The 27,123-nt window shown below is 40.8% G+C and overlaps 1 protein-coding gene across 5 annotated transcripts in view; it reads left to right on the forward strand.

The window, feature by feature from the left end:
* Positions 1–567: 567 nt before the first annotated feature.
* Positions 568–27,123, forward strand: part of CDH7 (cadherin 7) — a 128,690-nt gene continuing 102,134 nt past the window's right edge. The window contains exons 1-2 of one of the 5 annotated variants that reach the window (XM_086683185.1): positions 568–947; positions 13,725–14,131. In XM_086683185.1, the coding sequence (XP_086539311.1) occupies positions 13,922–14,131 (210 nt within the window). In that variant the 5' untranslated portion in view covers positions 568–947; positions 13,725–13,921. Of the gene's footprint in view, positions 948–1,657; positions 1,802–1,954; positions 2,114–2,290; positions 2,628–13,724; positions 14,132–27,123 lie in introns of those variants that run through there. The other 4 variants (XM_086683182.1, XM_086683184.1, XM_086683183.1 and 1 more) reach the window with 4 other exon arrangements.

Here is a 27,123-nt window from a genome sequence, read left to right on the forward strand (position 1 = left end):
AGCAAGGCACATGCTTGTATGGCCATCAGAAAAATGTAAAGTTCTAGATTGTATGGTATTAGCCAGAATAATTAAGGATTTTAATACAGAAAAAAAAAAAAAAAAAAACAACAAAAAAACATGTCAAAGGCCTCAATGATGAAACCCATGTTTAATGTCTGGGTACCTGGAAAATGATAATGCCCTTGACAGAGAAGAGGATACTGGGGCAATCCAGTATTCAGATAGGTCTGTTCTGAACATCCTGAGTTTGGGCGATGACAGACAGTTGAGTGGAAGTGAACTATGAAATGGCCATCCAAGCGGGCCTGGACTTGGGGAGGTTTCGGGTGGGAGCTCGAACTTTTAAAAATGAAGCAATGTTTAGTAAACAGCAACGCTAGGCATCTGGAACTCAACAGGAGTTTAAAAAAAAAAAAAAATTGCTGGTGGAATTATTAGCATACGACTGTTTTAAAGACTACGAAGATGCAAGCTGAAGGGGCAGGATGGACCGGATGGGGGAGAGCCACTGTGCCTGAATGAACAGGAAAGCAGAGGGTGCTGACAAGGACAAGCCTTGCGCCCACATTCGCCGTTAAGGATAGATAAGAGAAGCAGGGCACGTTCCCCCGACAGAATAGGAAAAATGAACGCACTCAGAAAGGATCTGTTCACCTCCCGAACCCTGACGACAGAACACCTAGCCGTCAGGTGAAATCAAGCACCTGAGCCGAGGAAAACAAAGCGGGCTCAACTCTCCTGGCTGCAGCGCGCTCTCCGTACAAGCCCGGATCCCCTTCCCCAGCTCCCGAGGGTCCTTCCACCCCACCCTGCGCGTAAATCGCACCCCTCAGAAGTTCTGCGTTAGAGAACGCAGCGGGGAAGAACATCTTCTGCAAGTAAAGAAAGTAGAACTAGGGCAGTCCGAGGAGATTGAAAGGGCAACACCATCACGCAAGAAAACTGTAAGTTCTGATTACTTTCATGACTTTGCCTTCATGCCTCAGGAGCTCAATTGATCACGGCTTCCACGACAGGTTGGGGGTGGGAGGGGAGGGCGCTCGGGAAAAAAAAAAAAAAAAAAAAAAATTCTCAAAACTCTCCTCCAGCTTCCGCGCTCTCAGATGCAAATACCTGGCGGAGAGATGGATGGGCCGCAGCCCCTCCTACTTTCCCCGCTCCCCTTGATTTCCCCGCGAAGGACTCCATCTGTACCGAGCCGTCAGGAGGGCGCTGGAGGAGGGGTGCGCGAGTGTGCGCGCGCGTGTGTGCGCGCGTGGCGGCGGAGCGGCTTCCTCTCCAACAGCCCTCACTGGGTCTCCAGGAGGTGCCCAAGTCTCAGTGGCTCCCCGGGCCGGGGTCGCCCGGCGCCGACCGCAGGCCTCCGCCGCCGACCACCCTCACCTCCTCGCCTCCCTCCTGCGCTGGCCCGGCGCCCTCTCGTCTTCTCTCGGGCGCTCGCCCTCTCGCCCTCTCTCCGGACGCGCGCTCCCGCTGGCTCCGGACCTGGCGTCTGAGCCGCTCCGGGAGAGGCGGCCGGCCCCTCGGAGCGGGCGGCGGCGGGCCGGGGGCGCCCGCGGCCCGGGCCGGGGCAGGGGCCCCGCGCCCCGCGGAGAGGGCTGTGATTGGAGCAGGAGCCCGCGCCCGGCCGGCCGCAGCGGGTGCCGGGCAGGCGCCGCCAGTCCGCCCCGCGCGCCGAGCTGCGCGCACTGGGTCCCGAAGCGCACGCGGACGCCCGGCCGCTGAGCGCGCGCCCTCTCGGATGCCAACAGCCGGGTCGCTGGCGCCGGACGCCGCCGGGAGGGCAGCGAGGCCCCAGGTGAGTGCGTCCGCCCGCGCGGGGCCGGGGAAGGCGCCGCCGGGCAGCAGCGCGCGCCCTCGCCGTGCGCCTCCGGGGGCCGGACTCGGCGGTGAGCGGCAGGCGGGCGGGGGGGATCCGTGCGGAGTTTCCCTCGGCGTCCCCAAGTTTCCGCTGTGCGGCCGGGAGACGTGGCTCGGCGGGGCAGCACAGACGTGCGTACCGAGCCGCGGGCGCTCGGCCCCCCGAGAGCCCTAGCCGACCGCCGCCGGGGGCGGCGCGTGTTGGCGAGTTCGGGGCGAGAGCGGATCCGCGCACGCTCCCGATGAAGCGGTGAGGCCGGACTCTTGGACCGCCGTCCTCCAGAAGGGACGCGAGTGGGCCGCCGCTGACCTGGGGTGCAGGGGGGGGGGGGCAGGTCTCCGCGCTGGCGGGGCCGCCGGCTGCGCGGCGGTCTGAGACTGGAAGGGGGTGTGCGCCGGCGTGCACGGGAGTCCTCGTAGCCGTCCACGCTGGACTCCTTTTACCTTTGGAGAAGGTGCCACTCGTCTAAGGGTGTTTTGCTCTTGCCTGTAATTAGTATTCTGCTGCGACGGTGCGTCTGCAGGGCTTGCCTCTGCTCGGCGCCCCCGCTTCCCCTCCGCCTGGCGGTACCTTAGGTTTGCGCTGGGAAAAGGGCACCCTGTTTCTCTGAATGCGCGGTGGACGTCTTCGTGGGTGCACCTGCTACGCGGCTAGTTGCCGGTATCCAACCTCCCTGCGTGGATTAATGAGAAGGGACCTTTGGTCTGTATTGGCTTCACGTTGTAGATCGTTAACCTTTTCGGATTTCATAGATATAGTTCAGGTGAGTAAAAGATTGGCCGTGAGTTCACCCAGCCTTGGGCAGTTGAGAACTGTGAAGAAATCAAGGACTGGGTGTCTCAAGGCTTTGGAGATCTGCAGACTGAACCGTGAATATACTTATGTTGCAAGAAATATCTTCCTTTTATTAGATGAGTGAAGTGAAATATCTTTAAGTAGGAGCCATCCTTCCTAATTCCTGTAACCAGACAGGTGTTCAGCAGATCATTTTCCATACAGAAGTAGATAAACAGAACTTTATGACAAGCGTACATTTAAAAGATCAGGTTCACAGCACAAAAGGACACATTTTAAAAGAGTTTAGGGGCGGTAACATCCCGTGTTTTAAAGGAAAGTTTGCATTGATTCACTGCCAGCAACATCTAAATAGTTTGTGTCTTTATAAAGACAAGTTGGTGGGCGGGGGGGGGGGGGGGGGAGAGCTAAGGAAAAAAAGTAATTACGTTCGGAGGCTTTCAGTAACTCACCAGGAATTACTTTTTTTCCCCCAAAGAACTAGTCAGACTTTATGTTTACCCAAGCTCTTGTCTCGTTACGGTATGTGACAGGAAAATACATCAAGAATCAGTTTCTTCATTTTTAGGGCTATTTGGAATAGTATGAATGAAAATGCAAAAGAATCGAGACCACGTAGCGAAACTGACAACTTTGTGGAAGTCTTGCTTATAGGTCAGTGTTTAATAAGGAGTGGAGTGGGAAAAGCAATTAGGTGGCCTTCAGTGTTAATAGTCTTATCTGGTAATGTCTGTGGACAGAAAAATAAAACAATAGTCAGTAGTGCAGACCATCACCCTGCAAAAAGGTATTTCGGATTGCAGCTTTAATAAAAGGGCATTGTGCGCTTACAACGTGAGATATTATTGTAATTAAGGGCTGCGATAGGTCATTGGAATTGTGTGAACAATCAGCTGACAGGCTCACAACTCTCCTTAAGTCTACTTTTGATACAATAGCACAGAGCTTTTCCCTTTTTTATAAAAGGGGAATTGTAAAGCATCTGTATTACTGCAGTTTACCCTTGAATTGACTCTAGTTTTTAGTGTCCAATGAAAAAGACAGGGTGGGGAGCATACTGAGTTTTGGCTACTGTTCAGCCTTCCCTAGATGTAAAAAACCAACCCCACTGTGTCTCCTCAGGCATGATTTCTTTGCTGGTCTCCCTATCGTTCAGCACTGTAGTTAATTTGACGGCAAAGCTGTTATAAACTTCTCTGCATAGAGTCAGATACTTTGTCACGTCTTTCAGAAATCTTTTATAAAGTAAAAGCCCATAGATTGTTTAGTGTTGTGAGTATTTATGCCTCAGTGATCTTAAGCTTCCTTGATTTCACAAGGTTTTGCATTTGTTGTGCTAGGGGTTTGTATCCTATCATGGTTCTCTCTCACACGCGCACACAAACATTTTTTTGCTTGGTTGGAAGGCTTCAGAGCCTTAGTTTAAAATGGGAGCTTCAGGAACTTCTAAAATAACTAACACGCATTAGCGTGTTGCAAAGGGATTGTGACGGGAGCTTTTCTCCTTGGCGTAAAGGAACCCGTTGCTTCCAAATGGGGGGATAAAGGGGAGCTGAGGACAAGGAAAAAGACATGTGATCAGAGTCCTGTGTGTGACCATCTCCTCAGCCTCTGACAAGCAGAGCACATTTAGCTGTAACCAGCAATACGCGAGTGCCTCCTCTGGGGATTTGCCGGTTTTGCAGAAAAGCTACCCCTGCAAACATTTTCCCCCTTGTTGTTCGCAAGACTCCTCCCTGACAGAATTATCAGTGCAAATGACTATGCAGACATCTGTCCATATATTCATCTCAGATTATACTCTAGATTTTCATTCTGGTAGAATTTCTTTTAGGTTGTTTTGCAAAATGTTTATTGAAACATGATGCCTTTTAAAAAATAAAGAAAAAAAAACATGATGCCTTTTATTGAAGTCACATACATCATACCTGGCTCAGTGTAAATGCTAAGGTAAATTATACAGTAAAAATGAGATGGCTGGGATGTTGTAGAAGCATAAAGGAAAAACACTATAAGTATATTTTCACTGTTATACTTGTACATGCATACGTATGTCATATATAACATATAAATAGCTCAGATGGACTGTGGGATGTCATTTTGTTTTCTTTTTAATTTGCATGGGCTTCTTCTAGTTAATTATAAACTCTTGCTCCTCTTTTCTTTTTCATTCCTTTTACCCGTGACGAGTTATTTGTGCTTCGTTGAAATCGACTCTGTAATCCACTCAGAGAAGTTTTCATTCCATGTCTGATAGCCAGATGCACGCTACAGGCTGTGTGATTCATTTCCAGGGCCCCTGCCTGAATATTTAGGCCAGTTAACGGTGGGAGGCTGTGGTCTGTGGTTGTAATGTTATCTGGCCCAGGGAGCTAATGGAGTTGATCACAGTTTCTTTACGTGAGAAGTCGCATATCACGGAGGGTCCCCAGCCTCACTAATTAAAATGTAAAAAATTATACCTTTTAAGTTAAAAAAAAAAAAAAAAAGAAGAGGGCTGTTTCATCAGTGTTAACATTACTGAAGCTAATCCTAAACTTTCAATGGTATATGGATAGAGAAGTTAAATGATAGTATGTTTTATAGTAGAAGCTAAAGATGACAATATTAAATCTAAATAGTAAATGGCTATAGATAGGAGCAGACAGTCCTTTCAAAATATAGGATTTGTAGCAACAACCAAATAACCATACATATACATCCTTACATCTTAAGATATTGAGTTGGTAGCCTATTTCTACAACATTCAAAGAGCTATTGTTTAAACTTCAGTGGGCATCTATAGTGTCACAGTGTGGTAGGTATTCTTTGATCACCAGATTTGGAAAGGAGAGGAGATTTTAAAGTTGGATCTTCCTCAGTGTGCCTTTTGGGTAATATGGAAACGACAGTCCTAAATGGATCCGTTCCCCCTTATTCTCACTCTGCACTCATGACCCTTCTGGATAGAATAATCCTGCTTGGAGAATTCCAACTCATGGTCCTATAAAAATTGGAGTAAGATTAAACGTACTTTTCTTGGCTTTTGGAGAATATAATCTATTCCAAAGATGATACATTAGAAGGATCTTTAGTATCAGAATGAGAAATGTTTAACATTTTAAGTTTTCTGGTGTAACCAATGATGCCCAGTGCCATTACGAACTTGTTGTGTGACCTTGGGCATTTCACTAGAATTCTGTAGATACCGTTTTTCTTAGGGGAAAAAAAAAGAGGCCACCTTAGGTTTTTCTAATGTCTGTTCCAGTTTTGTGGTTCCACCACTCAAGGAACCTTCAAACATCAGGGGGAACAGAGGGTTTAGGGACTTCTTTACTTCTTTTTTTTTTCTTTTTGCACCATGAACCCTCAGGAGAGCCAAGCGATTACCTTCCTCAGCACTGAAGTGACATTCTCTCTGTCCCATAAACATTATCCTTGAAAGCTCTGCTTATGTGTGGTGGTCGGAAAATGTGGCCACAGATCTTGAAATGCTCCTTGCCCTGGATTACTTTCTGTCTCTTGTGGAATTATGACATCTGCCCATTCATGAACAGGAGATTAGACTGTCTTTTCTTTCTTTTGTATTCCCTCGAATGTATTCAGTGGTTCTACTTTAAAAAATAAATACAAGTAACAATGAACAAGTATTATCCTTTTAACCAAGCAGACTGCTCTAACTTTATGGACAGAGATAAGTCACAGTGAGGACCTCAGTGGTGACAGGTGGCTGCTGTCCTGGGGAAAGCAAGGGCAAAGGAAAGTCTTTTAAGAAGGCATTGGGTGAATCAGGAGGCAGTCTTCGTTGAATTTAAATAATGCTATTAAATGCTCAAGGACTATTTTAAAAAGGCATATTTTTTTTTTTTTTTTGTCAGACAAAAAGGTACAAAAGAACGAATACATGGAAGGTTGTTCTTAAGGCAGTGGTAATATTTTCATAGTGCCCTCTAACCACTGCTGTGAAATGGTATCATTTCCACTTTTGAGCATGTATATTGTTCTCTCTTCATAAGGATCCATTAAAAATATGTTGCTTGTCAGAATGTAGTTCCACTTTCAGTCAGTCTGGGAAATGACAGTTTCTTCCCAAAAGGCCAACAGCAAGATTTTAAAAATTTTTGTTACTGTTACAACTGTGATTTCTGGTACTGTTATGTTTTGTAGATTAGCGAGCAAAACATCTTAGGGAATATCAGTTAGAGTCGAGATGTTGGACAGTCATCCATTATGGATTTTTCGCATTCTCACTGATTATTTTCTGTCAAGTACACGGAGTCCTCGAATGTCATTCTTACCACCATTTTTCTAGAAAATGCAAGTAAGAATTTACTTTGGGGATATAATTGTGAACATAATTGTGAACTGTACCTGTTTTTAAAGGAGAGGCACAAGTTGTTCGAATCTTCATTAACTTACCAGGAGATAAGAAATTATGTGTTCATGTGGTATATAGCCAGTACATTACAAAATAGTTTCAGACCCGTGTGTGATGCAGCTCCAGACACAGAGAGCATGAGTGTCTGTCCCTTGCTTGTCATTTAGAGAAACTGTTGATAGTATTTAACTGAGCTAAGCCATCGGTTACTTATATTGAGCTGCAAAGAGAATATTCCACCCTAACTTTGCCACAGAACCTAAAATACGAATATGTTTCCCTTTAACATAACTGATCATCCTCTTTCATAGCTCAAGTTATTTCTAGAAGGCATGTAGCACTTGGAGAGACGCAGTTTAGCATGTATAAGTTAATTGGTAATCAGGCATGTGTTTAAAACTACTCTTGTGTTTGTATGTTAATGTGACTGGCTAAATACGATACATTTTATGCTATTTGTCATGCTTTTCACAGGTTGCCTGTAATTTAGATGGAGCAGGTCCTGGCAGATTTATGCTTTTGCTGATTAGCACTTGGGATGCTGATGCATACAAAATATTTTTTTGTTGTTATGGGATTTTTAGTCCTTGTATTTAGGTATGAACCAAACATTGTTTTGAGCCTATGATAGTCACTTGCTCTGATTTTGAAAAGTGGCTTCCCCGAGATGTTAAGTGGAGCAGAAAATCCAAGAAAATTTTATACTAATGAATTTGTTTGGGTAAAATAATAGGAGCTATTAAGGTTAAGTGAATAATAAACCATCTACTTGGAAATAATTCTTTGCCACTTAGTTGAACAAAAATAATTGGAACAAAAAAGTAGCACAGTAAAAGTGGTGTCAGGTCAAATAAATGATGTTGATGTAGTAAATAACTACTTGACTGATCCTTACCACGGACCTTTTTTTCTTTTCTTTTTTCCTTTTTGCTTCCATCCACTTAAAATTTCCTTTTGGAGGTTCTCTCTTCTGTTATTTTGATTAAGGTGTGTTGTGTTGATCCCACTATTATGATTTTCATGTGCTTTTAGTTTGGCAGAAAAAAAAGTTATATGTTAAAAAATACGAGTTTTATTTTCTGATAGGGATTGCATTCAGTGTGTAGATTGCTTTGGGTAGTACAGACATTTTAGCAATATTTGTCCTTCTAGTCCGTGGGCAGGGAATGTCTTTCCATTTCTTTGTCTCCTATGGAGTTTCTTTCATCAGTGTTTTATAGTTTTCAGGAAACAGGCCTTTCGCCTCTTTGCCAAGTTAGGTTTTTTCCTAGGATATTGGATGGTTTTTGGTGCAATTGTAAGTGGGCTTCATCCCTGACAAGTTTTAGCTTTAAAATGTCAAGAGGAAAACATTTTAAACCTTACTCAGATATGTGTGTGTGTGTGTGTGTGTGTGTGTGTGTAATCTAAAATTTATTGTATATATATGTATATCTTAAATTTTAGATTATATATATTAGGTATATATGCATACATTAAATTTTAAATTACCAGTCCAGTAGCAGCCACTACTGTCTTTCAAACATTGATTGGCTCCTATTCAGTTCTTTTCTCCTTAGGTAGAACCTGTTGTTTTTCTCCCCACAGCTATAATGCTACCCATTTGTAACTGTCTGGAAGTTGACATAGATCTGTAGAAGTTACCTAAAGTGTGTATATATCCCAACACATCGTTGTTCTGCACTGTCTTTCTTTCTGAGCCAGCAATAGTGAACAGGTCAGCCCTCCAGACCTCCAGTGGGTCACCGCCCCAAGCTTTCCCACGTAAGACATAATGACACATAACGCCGCTTGGATGCAGGGGTCTCTGCTTGTTTCTGATGGGGCTTTCCCTCTGTTAATGGGGACTGTTTCTGATGGGGAAACAGTGGGGACTGTTTCCCTCTGTTAATGGGGACTGTTCCCTTGTTTCTGATGGGACTTTCCCTCTGTTAATATGAAACTCAGGAGGCAGAAAGAAGGGAAAAGACTAGAGGGATGGAGACCTAACTAGGCAGGGTGCAGGGTTTTGCTTTGGGGCACAGATTTGCGAGTCCGAATTTAACCTTTTGTGAGAAATGGCAACAATTGTGATTGATTGTGTGCTCAAATTCATTTAAATGTAAAAAACAATGTTATTGGGGTGCCTCTCTAAGTGTGGACACTTGTGGGATGATAGGAAGCCTATTTGCAGTAGGGAATCTCAAGTTCATGCTTTGATGACTTCTCTTTGAAGACCATGAGTAACGGAAGGTTTTTCATAATGCTTCAGAGCCTATCATTTCCTTCATGAACTCTCAGGTCAGGTCAGGATTAGTTGGGTTGACCCGCTGTACTGGTCTTTACCTTGAAAACCAGATCTGGTTGTAAAGGAAGGCAAGGATTTGGGGAAGCCTCATGATGAAGGGTCATCTGCCCTGTGACTTTCCCCCTGCTGTTGTCAGTTGTTCATTCCAGGCAGAGTTATTAGTCACTGTCAACAATGTTGATCAACAATGAATCTCCCCTACTCCAATCACAATCATTCACATGGGAGATTCTGACTATATGAGTGCATTTCACAGAGGGTATTGTAGAATCATTTATCTGCTTCATAAAAATGAGAATTTTATCCTCCAGTAATGTACACGAAGTCCGTTAAAATATTCTTGTACGCTATTAAAGACCTTTAAAGAAAGGTAAATGAAATTTGGGTCAAGAGCCTTCAACTACTGCAGAAAAATATGATGGACTTTTTTTTTCCAAAGTGATTTTGAGTCATAAACATGGAAGAGTTACCAAGGAATTTATATATTGACTTACATGGTTAATTTCCCATATTAAAAACATGAAGTTGATCGTAATGAAAAGAAAATTTGTAACTATGTTCTCAGTGTCAATTGCGTGTGTCTACTTCTGTTCTAGATACTAGGGTGTGTCTTCCTGTTCACCAAGGTTTTTATTAATCACTGCTTTTTCAACGTTTTTTTTTTTTTTTTTTTTTTTTTTATTTATTTTTGGGACAGAGAGAGACAGAGCATGAACGGGGGAGGGGCAGAGAGAGAGGGAGACACAGAATCGGAAACAGGCTCCAGGCTCTGAGCCATCAGCCCAGAGCCCGACGCGGGGCTCGAACTCACGGACCGCGAGATCGTGACCTGGCTGAAGTCGGACGCTTAACCGACTGCGCCACCCAGGCGCCCCTATTAATCACTGCTTTTAAAACACTTGGTTTTAAATAGGAAAATACAGATCTCCGGTCTCTTTCACAAATATTAACCCAGTGACTATAAAGTAACCCATGGTGTGTTTTGTAACTCACTGCTTTTGTATGTTCTGGCTCGTTTGGTAACTTCACAGTCTTGGGTGGAAGAGAAAAGATCTTCAAGAGGCAAGAAGAGTAATGTAAACATCTCATGTTAAAATTCCTGCTAAATTTCATAAATGTAAAAAAAATGCTTTTATATTCCTATGGCTTTCTTATATCCTTCTGCCCTTTCATTAACAATGTGTGCTTTTTCACAGCTTAAAAAAGGCCAGCAAAACCAATTCTATATAATTGTCAAAAGCAGAGAAGTGACATCTGTTAAAAAAAAAAAAAGACTTTATAATTTAGTTCATCTCCCTCATTTTGCAAATGTGGAAAATGAAATCCCAGAGGGATCTAAGGTCATCTAGCAAATGGTGGAGGTTTTAGGGCAAAGACCCCAGTGATCCTGTTCCTGGTCCAGATTATATTTCTTTTTCTTATTAGCGAACATTTTGAGTGAGCTCAAATCTCTCCAATTCTGATACCAGTCTTTGACGTATAAAAATCACAGAGGACATGCCTTTAGGAAAGAACGTACTGCATTCTTTTTTTAAAAGTATTTTGGTGCCATTGTCCATATTCATCTAGATTTTTGGGTTCATGATCCATATGGTTCTCTGGCGGTGATTGGACCTATCGAGAGTGTTTTCATTCAGTGTAAGAGTTGTCTAAAACACCTTCCTATAAAGAACATTAACATGAAAACTAACATTACTTCACAAACTAACTTTAACATAACCAGTATCAAACTAAAAAATACCATCACAATAATAGATAATAACCCCAACAGCTTTTTTTTTTTTTTTTAAGGCTGTTAGTTGCATCAGGGATCATCCTTAGTTTTTCATGATTTGCTTATTTAATCCTATGAAGTAGATGCAGTTGTTATCTGTTTTGTAAGTTAGAGGCTTACGGCTTCCTCTCCGGAACGTATGTTAGAATTGAAATAATGTGTCCAAGGCTGCATAGCTAAGACAGGGCAGACTCGGAATTCGAATCCTTCTCTGGTGCAGGTGCCCACACTTTTTCTGGGTGTATAATTTTAATAACTCCCCACATACTGGATTCCATTTGCCACTCAGGTTCTTAGAAATTGGATGTATTTAGGGGTGCCTGGGTGGCTCATTCAGTTGGGCATCCGACTTCAGCTCAAGTTGTGATCTCACGGCTTGTGAGTTCAAGCCCCGTGTCGGGCTCTGTGCTGACAGCTCAGGGCCTGGAGCCTGCTTCGGATTCTGTGTCTCCCTCTCTCTCTGCCCCTTCCCAACTCATTCTCTGTCTCTGTGTCTCCCTCTCTGAAGAATAAATAAAACAGTAAAAAATTTTAAAAATAAAGTTGAATGCATTTCACCGTGTAACTGTTCTCAAGTTCACTTGAACCATAAAGTGGCCTTAATATAACTTAACTAAACTATGTTACCTTAAAAAAAAATTGTCTTCGGGACCAAAGTATTTATCTCCTTGTTTTTCTGAGAAAACACATTCTCTCTTGAGGAAGTAGAGCAGCGAAACTGGAATATTCTTTGGCCCCAGATCTCCTAAGCTCGACAGTCCTGTGACCACACTCTAACCATCCCCCTCCGCCCCGGAACATGGTTTTTTGCCACTGGCATGAAGGGAACCACATGACCTTGGCCCTCCCCATGATGACAGCCATTCCCACAAAAGCCACTCAGTATGAGTTCCTGGCTCATCGTAGACTAGTCCATACTAGTTTCTGTTTCCCAGCAAAGAAAGAAACACCTATGTGCCTTCTTTAACTACAGATAACCTGTGTCTCAGGTGGGTTGGCTCAGACCTCCCTGCAGTGAACTTTCCACCTGATGGGGGAGTGTGGTGGCTACATGGGAATACAAAGATACGACCCCACCTTACTTCTTGTTTATAATTCTAAGTCTTAGAACAACTAACCCTTCCAGAGTGGTTTCTAAATGGACTAGATTCCTTTTTGATGCTGAGATGACCTATCTGGATTTTAGGAGAAGGTGTTCATTGCCCGGGTTATGGTGAATATGCTCCAATAATAATTGGCCTATTCTGGTAGTTCTCCACATATGTCAGCTGTATATTGGATTATTCTGCAGTGCCCTCTGGAATTCAGTAGTTGATGGACATATTTTTAACACGAATGTGTTCATTAGAACAGAGATCAAAGTGCAACCTGTTTTTACAGGCGGGTGGACTATTTTAACGTATTTAATATGTTTAATACATTTCATTTTTCTTCTATAAGATAAGACATTTTCCATAAGCAGGCTTTACTGTCAGAAATCATCTAATGAGTTACAGACACTCTTGTTACAGGAAAGACAGGTAGAAAGATGGAAAAGCTTATAAGGTAAAGACAGTGTATTTTCTACGTTGATTGGGAACTATCTTTTGGCTTCATGTTCCTAAAACTATTTTACCTCCTCTCCCTCAAAAAAAAGAAAAAAAGCAAATATTAGCCTTCACCTTCATTATCCTATTGATTTTTTTATAGGTAGTCGAATGAATTTACAAACCAAAGTGCAGCATAGTGATTTAAGCATTTTGCCATAAATCCTCATTCCTCTGTGTTTTGGGGTATGTTTGGAAGTTTCTCTTGTAATTGACCTTGTATCTCTTGCATCGTCAAGAATTCTGCATCCGACACAAGTGGACTTGAGAAGAAAAGTTGTTTTATTCCCATGCTGCTGCTGACGCCTTCTGGGTGCACGCTTGCTGTGAGCGGGGCTCACAAAGACAACTGAGTCTTCAGACCCCTCTAATGATCTCTTCGTAATCCGTAAATATTTAGGCGAGAAGGCCCTACTGTGTGCACAAGCCCTGCTCTAGGATGTTCGATAAATATTCGTGGGGTAGCAAATAACGGCCATCCTATGGCATAACATACCAGGCCACACAGCCGACGTGACAATAGGTTTGAAGGGTGGAAAATGGAAACCCCTGAGCTTTTCAGCTGATCACAATCAAATCAGAACACATCAAAACAGCTGGTGTTCTGTGACTCAGAATCAATCAACCGGTTTTGAATCACTTCATACCTCTTTATTTCTCTTTACAGTTTCACAGGAGAGATTTAAGCCAGCATATGTCCTTCCCATTTGGTTAAATCCCTGCTTTGAGCAGCTTGGCTTTCATATTCTAATACCAGCAAATGAAACTGACTGTAACATAAAAGAAAAAAAAAATAGTGATAAAGGCCGGCATTAGGATGATTTCTTTAACCGACGTTGCTCCGTTTGTATTAAGTAAACCGGGTAATCCTGCATGAGCGGTCTTGGTGTGGTTTAGAAACATGGCACCAGTCGTCGTACGTCTTGAAGTTCATCATCCGTATTTTAATGATTATCCAACTCCCGGTATCTGGGGAAGATCAACAGTAAGTTAGCAAATGAGAGTTAAAAGTTACGATGTATTCTGGTTTCTGACACTGGCTCTTCCTTTTGTTCTGCCAGGTACCTATTACACCATTCTTTGGCGAAGGTTATTCAGCAGTGGTGACCCCTTACAATCGAACACTCTACAAATTATTATCTCTGGACTCCCAGCTGACACCCTGCCGGAGGCAAGAGCTACTGAGCCAACTGGAACTGTGCCTTTTCTCTTGTCAAGGTTTTTTTCTTACACAGGAAAAAGGAAGAAAAAAAAAAAGATGAAGTTGGGCAAAGTGGAGCTCTGCCATTTTCTGCAGCTAATAGCGCTTTTCCTGTGTTTCTCTGGGATGAGTCAAGCAGAGCTCTCCAGGTCCAGATCAAAGCCCTATTTCCAATCAGGGAGGTCCCGGACCAAGCGCAGCTGGGTGTGGAATCAGTTCTTTGTGCTGGAGGAATACATGGGTTCAGACCCTCTCTATGTAGGAAAGGTAGGGCATTTGGCCTTTCAAAGTCACAAATGATTATTGTGAATGTCTGCGATTGGATGGAGAACTGCTCTTTTTGCTCTGGGGATGGAACACGTAAACTTGTTGCTCCTGTGAAATAGTTCGTGAAGTTTTTGGCATTAGTTCCTCTGAAAGTAGAGCCTGGGTTGGTATCCGTACAGTGAAGCCATAATTTAGGGAGTGAGTGATGCTTTAGTCCTGCATCCAGATGAGTCCGCAGATGTCTAGTTTACCAGGATTGTGGCACACTGATAAAACTTTTATTTCCAAAATCAGAACAAGAATATTCACTGATAAATGAAGAGTGGTGGGTGCTTCTAGCCAGTCGATTTGTTTTTTAGCTTCATTTTTGGGGGTCGGTACGGTGCACACACTAACTTTATGCGTATCTATCCTTTTCTGATGCTTGCATTTGAAAAACTGCCAAGTGACATTATTGGGTCTGTTGTCCTTCAGTCATGAGCGGTTCTGACCCCCCTTTCCTTAGTGGTGGTCTTGTGTTGGTGGATGTGTGGTTTTGTTTTTTAGGTTTTCTTTTTGGTTAAAAAATGGATGCGAACAGAAGTCAGTTTCTAATCGACATTAGACCAAAGGTGGGCACCTTGTGGTACATGGGTTCGGTGGCCACGTCGTCGTTGGAGCCAAATTGGGACGTTTCCCCTCCCGCCACAGATTCTTTCCCTTTGAATACTTGGGCATGGGATTTGCATTCAAAGGCTTTCTGAACTGAGGGGCCTTTGGAGAGAGCCTGGCCTTTCCCCCTATCATCCTTGTATCCCGTTCCCAGTCTCCAGCCTACTGCAAGCTTGATAATGTTCATATTTGTAAAGATGTTTGGAATTTCTCGTTTTGGTGCTGGTAAAGAGTTTCTAAGTAGAATGCACTGGCAAGATGTCTGTACATCCACATTTCTGTACTTTGCCAGTTTTGTGTGTCTATTCTTGATAAAATGGAGCGTAGCACACTGATGAACTTATCTGAGAGAATTTTCAATTTTGAGTGCTTGAGGAAGAACCTTTGCCGTTTATTCCACGGATCATTGTTTCATTTGAACATACCTTAAATAAGAGTGAAACATCTGTTTTTGTTGATGAGTATCTATATAAGTCAAGGTAATCTTCATTATGTTATTTTTCTTTTAATGCCTCTATATTTTACAAATACCGATACTATATTATAAACAAAAAGGATGAACAAGTTAAGGGTTTCCAGGGATGTGGAGTAGGATATGCCCAATTGTAGCATTTTTCTGACCTAACAAAGAATATGTAAGTACACAGAGCCATTCTGCCTTAACCAGTAGGGTACCATCATAGATACTGTGCATGTACTAAATCTCTCTGTCTCAGTCTCTCTTACCCATATTCTCATAAACGAAGTGAGAGCAGTAATCATTATGCGGTGTTATTGACGAGGAATCTAGCTTTTAATTTCATTCATTTGTAATGAATATTTAACAGATTCATCAAAGTTTGTTTTCAGTAGATAGGTGTATAAAAATCAACTAATTCATAAAGAATCAGTAGTTATTAGCTGAAATCACACTTTTATGGGAATGTAAAATTTTCTAAAGGCAACGAAAATATTCCCATTAATTGAGTTTTAAATGGAGTTGCTTGAATGAGATTGAGATTTTGAAATCAACATTACTTAAAATTTTTAAAGTGCTCTTATTTTAACTTTTAAAGTTTTCACATCATAATTGAGAGTGCTTATATCGAAATAATCCCCTTAAGTCCATTTAGAATTCTGGAAACGCGTGCCCCTAGGTTAAATTCCAAATGCACATAAAGCTACTGGGCAATGCTGATGTCATTTTTCTAAGAGAGATTGTGGGATTCCTTGATTGGTAATGTTATCTGTGCTTCTCTTTCAATTAATCAGTGACCACTGTTTAGTAGATTTTATGTGACAGGAAGCAAGTTTGTGTTTATCTCTTGCAGGCTATATCGTGGGAGTTCAGTGTTGCCATTCACAGTAAAAGAATGTCCAGGGTGGTAAATAGGTTAAAAAACTAACCAACCCATGACTGAAAAAAAATACAGAAAAACAGTAAAATAATTTGAGATGGAGAGGGAATTTATAGACAAAGCATCAAAGGCTTCAAAGGAACAATTTACATTTGCTTAGGAGGAGGTGGCAGAGAACTTGAATACTTTTGGATTGTATGTATGAGATGCCAGAATGAATCTCCTTGGTTTGATGGTCTGAATAAGTAGTTATAACAATGAGTTTGACCTTGGTACATTTTCGATCACTTGGGGTATGTGGAATAAATAGATTTTCCTTTTTTTTTTTTTTTTAACTTGAGGGAGGTAATGGGTGTGACCAAAAGTTTTCATAGGACATAGAAAATGAAAAATTATAGATGTAGACGTGGAAGAATGGAGAGACAGATGTTCATGGAAAGGAAAGAAGGAACGCAATCGTTACTTTTTCTGGATGCGTATTTAACCTGTAGTAATTGGATGGTCAGACTCTTCGACTTCCTGACACAATCCAGCTACTTAATTTGGAAAATATAAATAATGACTTTGATGAACGTGATAGTCTAGTTTGATCACATAATGGATAAATACAGTGTGTGTCAGATCGACTTCAGTTTTATTGCGGACTCTATGACTTCCTACTCATTGTGGAACTTTGGATAAATTGCCCAATATTACTAAATTTTACAAATATTATTAAAATTTACTAAATATTACTAAAATCAGCTTTAAAATGGGAATAATGAAGGGCACCTGGGTGGCTCAGTTGCTTCAGCATCTGATTCTTGATTTCAGCTCAGGTCATGATCTTGTGATCATGTGATCGAGCCTTGCGTCAGGCTCCATACTTGGGTATGTCTCTCTCTCTCTCTCTCTCTCTCTTTCTCTCTTTCTCTCTCAACCCCGTTTCCCCACTCATGCTCTTTCTCTGTCTCTCTCTCTCAAAATAAATAATAAACATTAAAAAAATAAAGACAGTGGGGTTAATAATACCTATAATCCAAGTGTCTTTCTGAGAATAAATGAGATCAAAATATTTGGAACATATATTAATTTAATCTAGACATTCTATTTATCTACTTTACATATACTGTTTATAAAAACAACTGCATTCCAGATGATCTATTGTGTGTCCAGGGTTGTATTTGTTATCCTTCAAGTGAAAGCAGACATCATTTTATGTACTAAATAGTACTTAAACTTTTTGCAGTCATTTAGGAGAATGGTCTGTGTAGGGTGTGCTTAGAAATACAGCACATCTTCATATTTCTTTCTGATTAGACTATGGCAAAAATATGGTTAGTAAGCAGGTGATTCTTTAAACACAGGGAATTCACATGTCAGAGAGATTGTATCTAATTCTTTAGACCTTCAAATTTGGAGACCATATTTATGGATGGTGGGCAACAAGATGTATTAAATGAAATTTGGTCATTAGGACATTGAGGCTAATGTGGTTAGAAGATGGCTGGTGCTATTATTATTATTTTAGGCAGTTTCCTGGGTTTGTGTAACATAACAAGTCAAGACCAAAGTAGAACAGTCTGTGGAAGGGGACTAGCAGTGCTTCTAGAACCCTTATCAAGAGACCTTCTTGGTACATACTTCTGGGCTGTGTTAGAATCTGACATTTACCATTAGCATCCCACTTTATTCTTGTGATACAAATTGATAAACTCATGGATCTAAATATATAGACTTAAGGAAAGAATCACTAGACATTACTGTGGCAGGACTTCTTTATTGAGGCGTAATTGATATACAACATGTATGTATGTAAATATATACACATATATACATGTGTACGTACATACACATACGTATATATATATATAACGTATTATACTGATATATAATATTAGTTTTAGGCTTACAGCATAATGGTTCAATATTTGTATGTATTATGAAATGTTCACTATAGTAAATCTAGTTAAAATCTGTCACCTTACACTTTACATTGCTACAATTTTATTTTTTTCTTGTAATGGGAACTTTTTAAGATTTCCCCCCTTAGGAATTTTCAGATACACAGTGGGGTGTCATTAACTATAGTCACCATGCCGTATGGAGTACTGTTTCAAAGACTAATAGTGTGCCCTTCTCTAAGAGTAGCTCTTAATTACCGTCATGACTGTTTTCTTGTCCTTTTACAGGGAGAATTAGGTGGAGAGTCCTCCCCCGCCCCTCCCCCCCCCACCCCGTGACTTAATGTCACCCTGAACTGGCTATTTGAAGTACACAGGAAGTAGCAGTTTCCAGCCTTCTCATTGCATCACAATGCACTTTTCTAGATTAGTCTTTTCCTTGCCTTGGCATTTCTCACTAAATGTCCCCTTAACCATCTGACACAAAAAAATTTGTCTACAGAACCACTCGGCCTCTGTTCCAGGTATTAAGTGTTTTTCATCTCTTCTGCCCATAATGGGCTGCTAGCTGATGGCTGTGCTCTGGGCTGTTACTTTCCCTGAAATGTGTGCTTCGTGCCTGTTCCGCGGTCGGCTCTCTAGCTGTTAACATCACTCTTGCCTTTTAGGCTACTCCCCTCTCTTCCCTCCTCATTCAGGCAGAATTTATACCTGTTACCCTGGTCGAAATCAAATATATAAGAAATGCAGTGTGGGATTCACTCTGCTTTAAATTTAAGCTTGCTGGAAAGCGTTGGTGAGCATTTTCCGTGCATTTGATTGCACCTCAGCAATATCTCCTACCAAGAGATTCTCTGTCTCCTGATAACTGAAGCTATGTTCAGCGTTCCAGAAAGGAAATATTCATCTTGAAAATAGGTTGTGTTTAAAAACTGAGTTCTGCATTAGATTCCTTAATGGGGCGAATTTATATTAGATGAACAAAAAGAAAATAATCACAAATATTAATTCCTTAGGAAAGAGCATGTTCATCATAGTCAAATTTCTATTTTATAGATTTGGGAGAGCAAGAATGCAAAAGTGTCCTCCAAATCTATAGATGACTTAAAGTTGGCTCCGGTCGTAGAAGACAGCAAAATACAGTTCGTTTGCCCTCTGTATGTATGGAAAACCCCCTTTTCGTATTGTCTTCATAAGCAGAGTGAATTAAGAAGACTCTTGTTCTTATCTTTTTGTTTCTTTGCTAATAGAAATGGAGGGCTCCTGTGGCTTCAAAATGAATTTGGACTTGGATCAGCTCTATGGGATACAAATACGTTTAGATATTTAGAAATACTCTTTTGACAGTTATTTTTAGCTTTTATACTCCAGCATAACTAGTAAGTATTAAATGCATTTTCTTCGCATAAGATCAATGATTCAGAGTCTTTGTTTATTTCCTTTAAACTATGATGGAAATAAAACATGTCAGTTTTTGCCACTAAAATGAAAAATCCTACCATTAATTTAGTTTAACATTGCTCGTTTTCTCTTTAAAGTTATCTTAGGTTAGAAATGAAGGTTACGATTGCCAAAGGCTTTATCAGGGGAGGCTGCACAGCTCTAGATGGAGGAGAGAGAACTTACAGTTATCAGCCTAATAATAGTCAACCTAGGTAGTGTAGATTGGCTCTAAATTTTGTGAGTATCTGTGTTGGTCAAAGTCACTTAAAAATGCTGTCATTTTTAATGTGTGTGTGTTTTTTTTTTTTTTTTTTTTGGTACGTATTTTACTTGTTGCCCATTGATGGGAGAAGCAAAAATTAACGTTCATTCCATACCACTGTGTTTTTATGTAGTATGAAGCTGTGTTTTTAAGTGCAAACGACAAGAGATAACGTAAAATGATGTTATCAGGCACTTTCTATACTAAGTGCACTGTAATTGTTTGACAAGCTCTATATGCAGGGCTCATTGATAGAGTCACAGAAATTGCAGCAGTCTCTGTAACTCACCAAGATAATTGACAGATTTAGATAAATAGCAGGGCGGTCACTGAGCCTTTGCTGGTTCAAGCATATGGATAAGAACTGTATTGGAAGAAATTTCATCCTGATCATTTTGCATGATTTGTATTGATTATCTGTCATAATGATTATGGTCACCAGAGCGAAATTGTAGTTTGTATGAATATGCTTAACATTATCTCCCCCAAACTCACTTTGGCATGCTGTAAAGCCTGTCTTAACGTTCTCTTCTTTTTTCTCTCTCCCTTTTCTTCTTCAAATGCTTACCAAGGGCCTATTCTATGATAGGTATTGTGTTAGGTAGGAGAGTTAAAACACACACACACACGCGCGCACACACACAGACACACACACACACACCCCACTCTTCTCCTTCATAACATTTAGTCTGGTTGATAAGCCAAGAAGGTAACCAGATGGCATGGGGAAGCAGTAAATTCTACAGGTAATCTACAGCTGTGGAGGTGGGAAAAACAGAGGAACTAATTCATGCATCCGTGAACAAATGCTTGCATGAGGATACCTGACATACCTCTGTGATTTCATAATCCTTTTATACAATCTTCAAACCAAAGCAATAAAACATTACTTTCTTTTAATGTAGGACAGAGTCTTTTAAAATTATATTGGGGGGAAACTTTATGCAGTAGAAAGATCAATAAATAGAAACCCTAGGTTATATACTTACAAGTTCCTTGTTTTTGGGAACTGTTCTAAAACATAATAAAATGTTATCCTCACAAATATAAAATGGAGATCAAATAGGTAAACACTTTAGAATTTTTATTTTAAAATAATTTCGGACTTACAAAAGGTTGCAGAGTACTTTTCCCAAACCCAGCCTTTCCAAATGTTAGTATTGGACATGACTATACTTAATATTTAAACCATGAAATTAACATGGCTATATTACTATTTACAACAAATTGTAGTCAAAAATTTCCAACTATTACAATAAAGTAAAGCAAAAGTTTGGAATTGCGAGTAGCTTGTTTTGAGAGTATTCTGCAAGTCGAGCAGACATTTCTAACAAATTTTAACTTGATAGATGAGTGATGTCTTGCAATATGAATAGTGCATGATGCCGAACATCACACGATCACAACTGTGCCAATGGTTCTTGAAATTTGCTTTTGCATACAAATGCTTTGGATTACAAGCATGTTTCCAGAACCAATTAGGCTTGCAAACCAAGGTTTTACTGTACTTTGATAGGAGCCCACCTAGCATCACATTTCACACTTATTTTGTGATCTGGGTCTTTTCCAGTCTGGGATGGTTCATCAGTCTTTCATTGTCATTCGTGACCAGTGATTTGGTAGCATATTTCAAAAAAATTATTTTTGAGAGAGAGAGAGAGAATGGGGAAGGGACATAGAAGGAAACAAAGAATCTGAAGCAGCCTCCAGGCTCCAAGCTGTTAGCTAGCACAGAGCCCGATGTGAGGCTCGAGCCCACAAACTGTGAGATCATGACCTGAGCCGAAGTCAGACGCGTAAACAACTGAGCTACCCAGGAGCCCCTGGGTAGCATATTTTCTGATCTGGCTTAGTTTCATGTTTCTTCCTAACGGAGATATTTTAGGAGATGTATTGACAAGGATGCCACAGAGGGGATGTTGTTCACTTCTCAGTGCCTTTTGTCAGGAGGACGTTGATACGATTCATTAGTGGTGATGTTGACTTTGGTCACTTGGTTAATGTGCTGTCTCTAGGTTCTTCTGAAAATACATGTGAAAGTTTTGAAATCTTAAAGGAGGTATAAAATTATTTAAGCTGTCACTATGGATTAGAATAAATACCACCACTGGTTTGAAGGGGCTTCTTGGGTGACGGTCCATTCATTGTCCATTTTTAGGGATGAGGGGGTCGTTTCATGGGTCGAATTTAAATCTATAATACAATCAGGTAATGTCCACAGTTTTACATAGAAATTGATCTTATTCTCCCAAAGCACATCAATTTAGTATGTCTCAGGGAAATTGATATTTTTTTTTTCTTTTGAACCAGGCAACAGTAATCTCTAAAGTCCAGGATTCCAATAAGATGTTTACTGACATAGAGTTACAACAAGAGCTTTCTCTCCCATTGTTTACAAAAAATAAAGAGCTGTTTTACATTGGAAGGTATGCCACAAATACTTAACCCTCATAACTGTAAATTGTAAATTGTAAATATCGTTTGAGAAAATAATAGATACTCAGGTTTGGCTAAGGTGGAAAAAGTAGCTCAAGAGAGTGCCATCAGATGTCTTCCATTTTAATATATTCACAGGAGAATTGAAATCTAAACAGTGAAGAGAATTATATTTAGCGTTTGAAAAGATTTAGTAATGACAGTTTCTTCTAATGATTCTTTTAAGAGCCTATAAAATTTCTGTTTCATAGTGAATGCTGATGAAATCTTCAGCATTAGAAAGGAACCATTCTTATATCAGAAATGAGATTATTGATACATTTGGAAGTAAAACAAGAAAGGGAGCAACCATTAGAGCTATAATTTAGAAGAGTTAGAAAACAAATATGGATGCTTATATCAATTCTCAGAAGTAAATTTCTGGAAAAATGTTAATAAGATATTTTAGGTCTATAAAATATTTTGTTTTCTTGCAAAGTATCAGATTCAGTTGTGCCACCGCTGAGCCCTTTTAACAAATGTTTTTGAAACTTCTGCCTTTACAAACGGCATGTGTTCAAGAAGGAACAAATACATTTACAGTGCTCTCAAATCATACTTACTAAAATTTAACAAATCTTGAAGGTGAATATGGTTGGAATGATAAGCAGTGGTAATAATGGAGAGATTACGTGGTATTTAGTCAGGGTGCAGAAATATTAAAAATGAACCCTAGAACTGAAATCTTCAGAAAAGGGTTGCAAAGAGAACAAACAATTGAGAGTCTGGGAAGAAAACGTTTAGGACTTTTATTCCATTTTATTAAAAAAAAAAAACTGCCATCCTTCAAAAATTCTCATTTTTGGATACAGTACACTTCAGGAGTTTTTAACTGATAAAAGTACCATTTCAAACAAGCGGGGTGACCATTAGCCCAACCCAGAAGGGGTTGTAAAAGGGAGATCAAGGAGTGTTTGTAACCAGTTGGCCCTACCTACATTGCAGCACAGTATTCCATTCCATGGTGTGGGCTCGTGGAGCATTTGTTAGGTTGGCCTGGACCAAGATAGGTTCCAAAATCAACGTAGCTTACTTTTGCATCTCATGGCTTAACATTTCACTGGAAGGGAAGGTCTGAACATACCTCAGTCGGTGACATCTAGAGAAAAGGAAATGGCCGGGAAAATACTCATGCTGGACTCAGCCAGCCTTGGGTCTTCTTAGGCCAAGAGCCTGGAAGTTGTCTTTAGAACTGTCACCACACAAGCAAAAGAGAGAGAGCCCAAAAGATGTGTGTTTGGTTGAGGGGTGGGGTGGGGCAGTGCAATAGAGTAAGGTGAGGCCATCTCCATTCCTCGTTAAATTAGAATCCTCGTCTTCTGTAAGATAAATGCAGACTAATTTCTCAAGATGGGGCTGTGTTACCGGAATGGCAATTACAAGAACCAAAATGATTAACATCATTCTGGCAAGTTTTGTGTGTAAACAGTGTGCAATTATCTGATAAGAATGCTTCCCTTAGAATATTTACTTATCTTCTTAGTTAAAATGCTGACATGTTTTAAGGTATTTAACTGAAAACACACAATCAAGATTTGGACAACACATACATAATGCTCTCAACAGATGTGGGTTTGAAAGATTTGTGATGATCACTAGTGAAATTAGTCAAACCCTACTTAAATTAGATTTTGCTCATTTGTGAGTCATTTAAGGGTCCACACTGGAGCAGAATGTGTGTGGCGAGTAAAAGATTACACATCCTGCACTTGGTTTGAAATGAAGAAGAAGTAAAAGTCAGCATTTCCTTTTTCACAACATATTGGAAAAACTCAGTTCTGTATCTCACACCCACTCTATCCTTGACACAGTTTATATAATTTTCTCAACTGAATCATAACAGAGCTGAATTTAGGCCGCTAGCTAATTTTGCTTATTCAGGGGAAGCAGATACTGGTGGAGCCATAGTCTTTGGGATTCAGTGTAATTATATATAAGAGAAGTGAAGCTATCAACAGTTAAGACTGATTGCTAGTCACACATGGAGTCTACAGAGACCCAGAGCCACGTCGAAAATAAGGTGACTGGAGTTGTGCAGCAGATACACGACCTCGGAGGCGTTGTTTTTTTACAAAGATTGGTATCGAATGATGGCATGGCATCGTGAAGCTTGACACTGAAATTAAAAACACAAGCTTTGTTGCAAAGGCTAAGTTATCTCTTTGGCTGATCCTTATAACATCTGCAAGTAGACTCTTACCTGTGGCATAACAGCTCTGTTCGGTACATTTGGAAGAGCAGTTGTGGGGTGTAATGATCCGAAACAAGGCTGTTTGTCCCATTGATTAGATCGTGTGTTGGAAACGTGAGTACAATTGATGATGGAAAGTATATACCAATGAATGAGGACTCGCAGTAAGGGTCAGAGGGAGGCGATGGTTCGGTTTCCGATCCAATTAAGATTTCACCGCGGCACTGATGCTGAAAAACATAGAGACTAATATTCAAACTATTAACATCTTGTAATATACGTAGTTGAGTGCTACTCTCTTCACACCCTCTGTGGCTTCTGACTTATGTTTAAGTTTGAGTCTTCCATAAATTCTGGGCACACTGACAGAGTCCAGTCTGATACAGTACTCCATTTTTTGTTTTCTAGCCAGAGCTAAAAGGATGTGTGGGAGAAACGGAAGCTTTTTTTTTTTTTTTTCAACATTTATTTATTTTTGGGACAGAGAGAGACAGAGCATGAACGGGGGAGGGGCAGAGAGAGAGGGAGACGCAGAATCGGAAACAGGTTCCAGGCTCTGAGCCATCAGCCCAGAGCCCGACGTGGGGCTCGAACTCACGGACCGCGAGATCGTGACCTGGCTGAAGTCGGACGCTTAACCGACTGCGCCACCCAGGCGCCCTGAAACGGAAGCTTTAAGGAGGAAGGATTTTAAGTTACTCGAGAGGCTTCACCAGTTATGCAATAGCTTCTTTACCGTTTTTCCAAGCCATGACCTCTCTTGGAATTTAGAAAAAAAAAAAAATCGTGTGTGTAATTTTGGCTATGAAATATGCATTATCGCATTTTTTTACACACATCACGTGTATCTTTAATGTGGAAATCCAAATATTATGTAAACATAAGATATTTTCAGCAAAAAGAAAATAAGACCCTTATTCTTGTTTTTCATATTAGAGCTGCCTGGGGCTTTCAGGCTCGTTTACTATAATCTCTGAATTTAGAATTTATTTTTAATGTTTGTTTATTTTTGGGAGAGAGGGAGAGAACACTGGGGGAGTGGCAGAGGGAGACAGGATCCCAAGCAGGCTCCGCGCTGACGACAGAGAGCCCGACCCGGGGCTTGAACTCAATGAAACACGAGGTCATGACCACAGCCAAAGTTGGACGCTTAAGGGAGCCACCCAGGTGCCCCAATTCAGAAATTTCTTATACAGTTTCTCTGATGGCTGATCAGGGAGATCAGGTAGCTTCAGGTCTCTTTTAGTTGGGGCACAAATGGTGGTGGAAACACACATTTCAGTCGTGTGCACTGGGTTTGAGTCCTGACTCCCACCCCTGGAGACTGGTGACTTTGAGCAAATAGCTTATTTTTTTTGATTCATTCACTCCTAAAATAGGAACAAAATATTCACCTCACAAGGCTTTTGAAACCATAAAAAGTGTTAATATGAAACCATAAAATAAAGTATAAAAGTGAGCGAATATATTTACAGAAGTGACTGAGCTTTATGAAGAAAGGGGTCTTGTCCATTCCAAAAGTGACTGGCAGCTATTAAATGTGCTGGAACCTTCTGGAATCGTGAGGCACCAGGGTTGTGTTGAGGAGAGTTTTAGGACCAATAAAACAGACGACACTTACTTTTAGGAACCTGAATTACGTCTGGCTATTGAATTGTTTGAAGGCAGGTATTTCCCAGCCCACCTCCCATTTGAAATAATGCTTGAAAAGATTAAGTAACGTTATCTCAAGCATTCCTTTTATGACATTATTTCCAGAATTTTCCTCAGACTTAGCTGTGCTTGTTTCTCAGTGTCTCAAAATTTGACAACCAGGATTAAACGTCAATAATTCATAACCGATCCATTAGGTTCAAAACAAGAAAAATTGAGATTTTTATTCCCGTTGGTATGAATTCCGTCATCAACACAGGCCATGATTGTATTACTTTTCTTTTTTAATTTTTTAATGTTTATTTTTAAGAGAGAGCGCATGAGCAGAGGAGGGGCGGAGAGAGAGAGAGAGAGAGAGAGAGAGAGAGAGGGAGACCCAGAATCCGAAGCCTGTGAGCAGAGCCTGACGTGGGGCTCGAACTCACATATGACAAGATCATGACCTGAGCCAAAGTCGGAAGATTAACCGGCTGAGCCACCCAGGTGCCCAGCATTACTTATTATTCTTATTGCTAGTATTATTATTATCATCATCGTCTCTTAGAGAAAACAATGCAGAAAAATCAGGGTTTAAAACTCAATTTATATGATCATAAAATAGTGAATATACAAAAGGAAGCTCTAATAAAATTGAATATTAACTAGGAATGCCAAAGTTGATCTCTCCAAATTGTGTTTTCCTCAGAAAAGTGTTAAATGAGCCTAGTTTCTCTTCTTCCAGAGCATACTCTGAAAACTTCCTCCCAGGCTGCCGATGTGGGCTTTCTCATACGCTTCCTTTCGGGTGTCTCTGCATTTTCCTTTGGTCTTATGAGTTACACCTCTATAATTCCTATGATGGCTTGGCCCTGCTTTAAAATCTGCCATGAAACCGGAACAAGAAATACATAAAGAGAATAGAGGTGAGGGGAAGGAGATAGATTATTTTGGAGCTGTCTGGAGGTTAAGTGCAAAAGATAGAAGGAATAGTTCAGTTGGTTTTCTTTTTTTTTTTCTTTTTTTTTTAATGTTTATTTCTGAGACAGAGACAGAGCACGAGTGGGGGAGGGGCAGAGAGAGAGGGAGACACAGATTCCAAAGCAGGCTCCAGGCTCTCA

This window comes from Puma concolor, chromosome D3 (genome assembly GCF_028749965.1).
Source record: "Puma concolor isolate L17-30 chromosome D3, mPumCon1.1.hap2, whole genome shotgun sequence".
Lineage (NCBI taxonomy): Eukaryota > Metazoa > Chordata > Mammalia > Carnivora > Felidae > Puma > Puma concolor.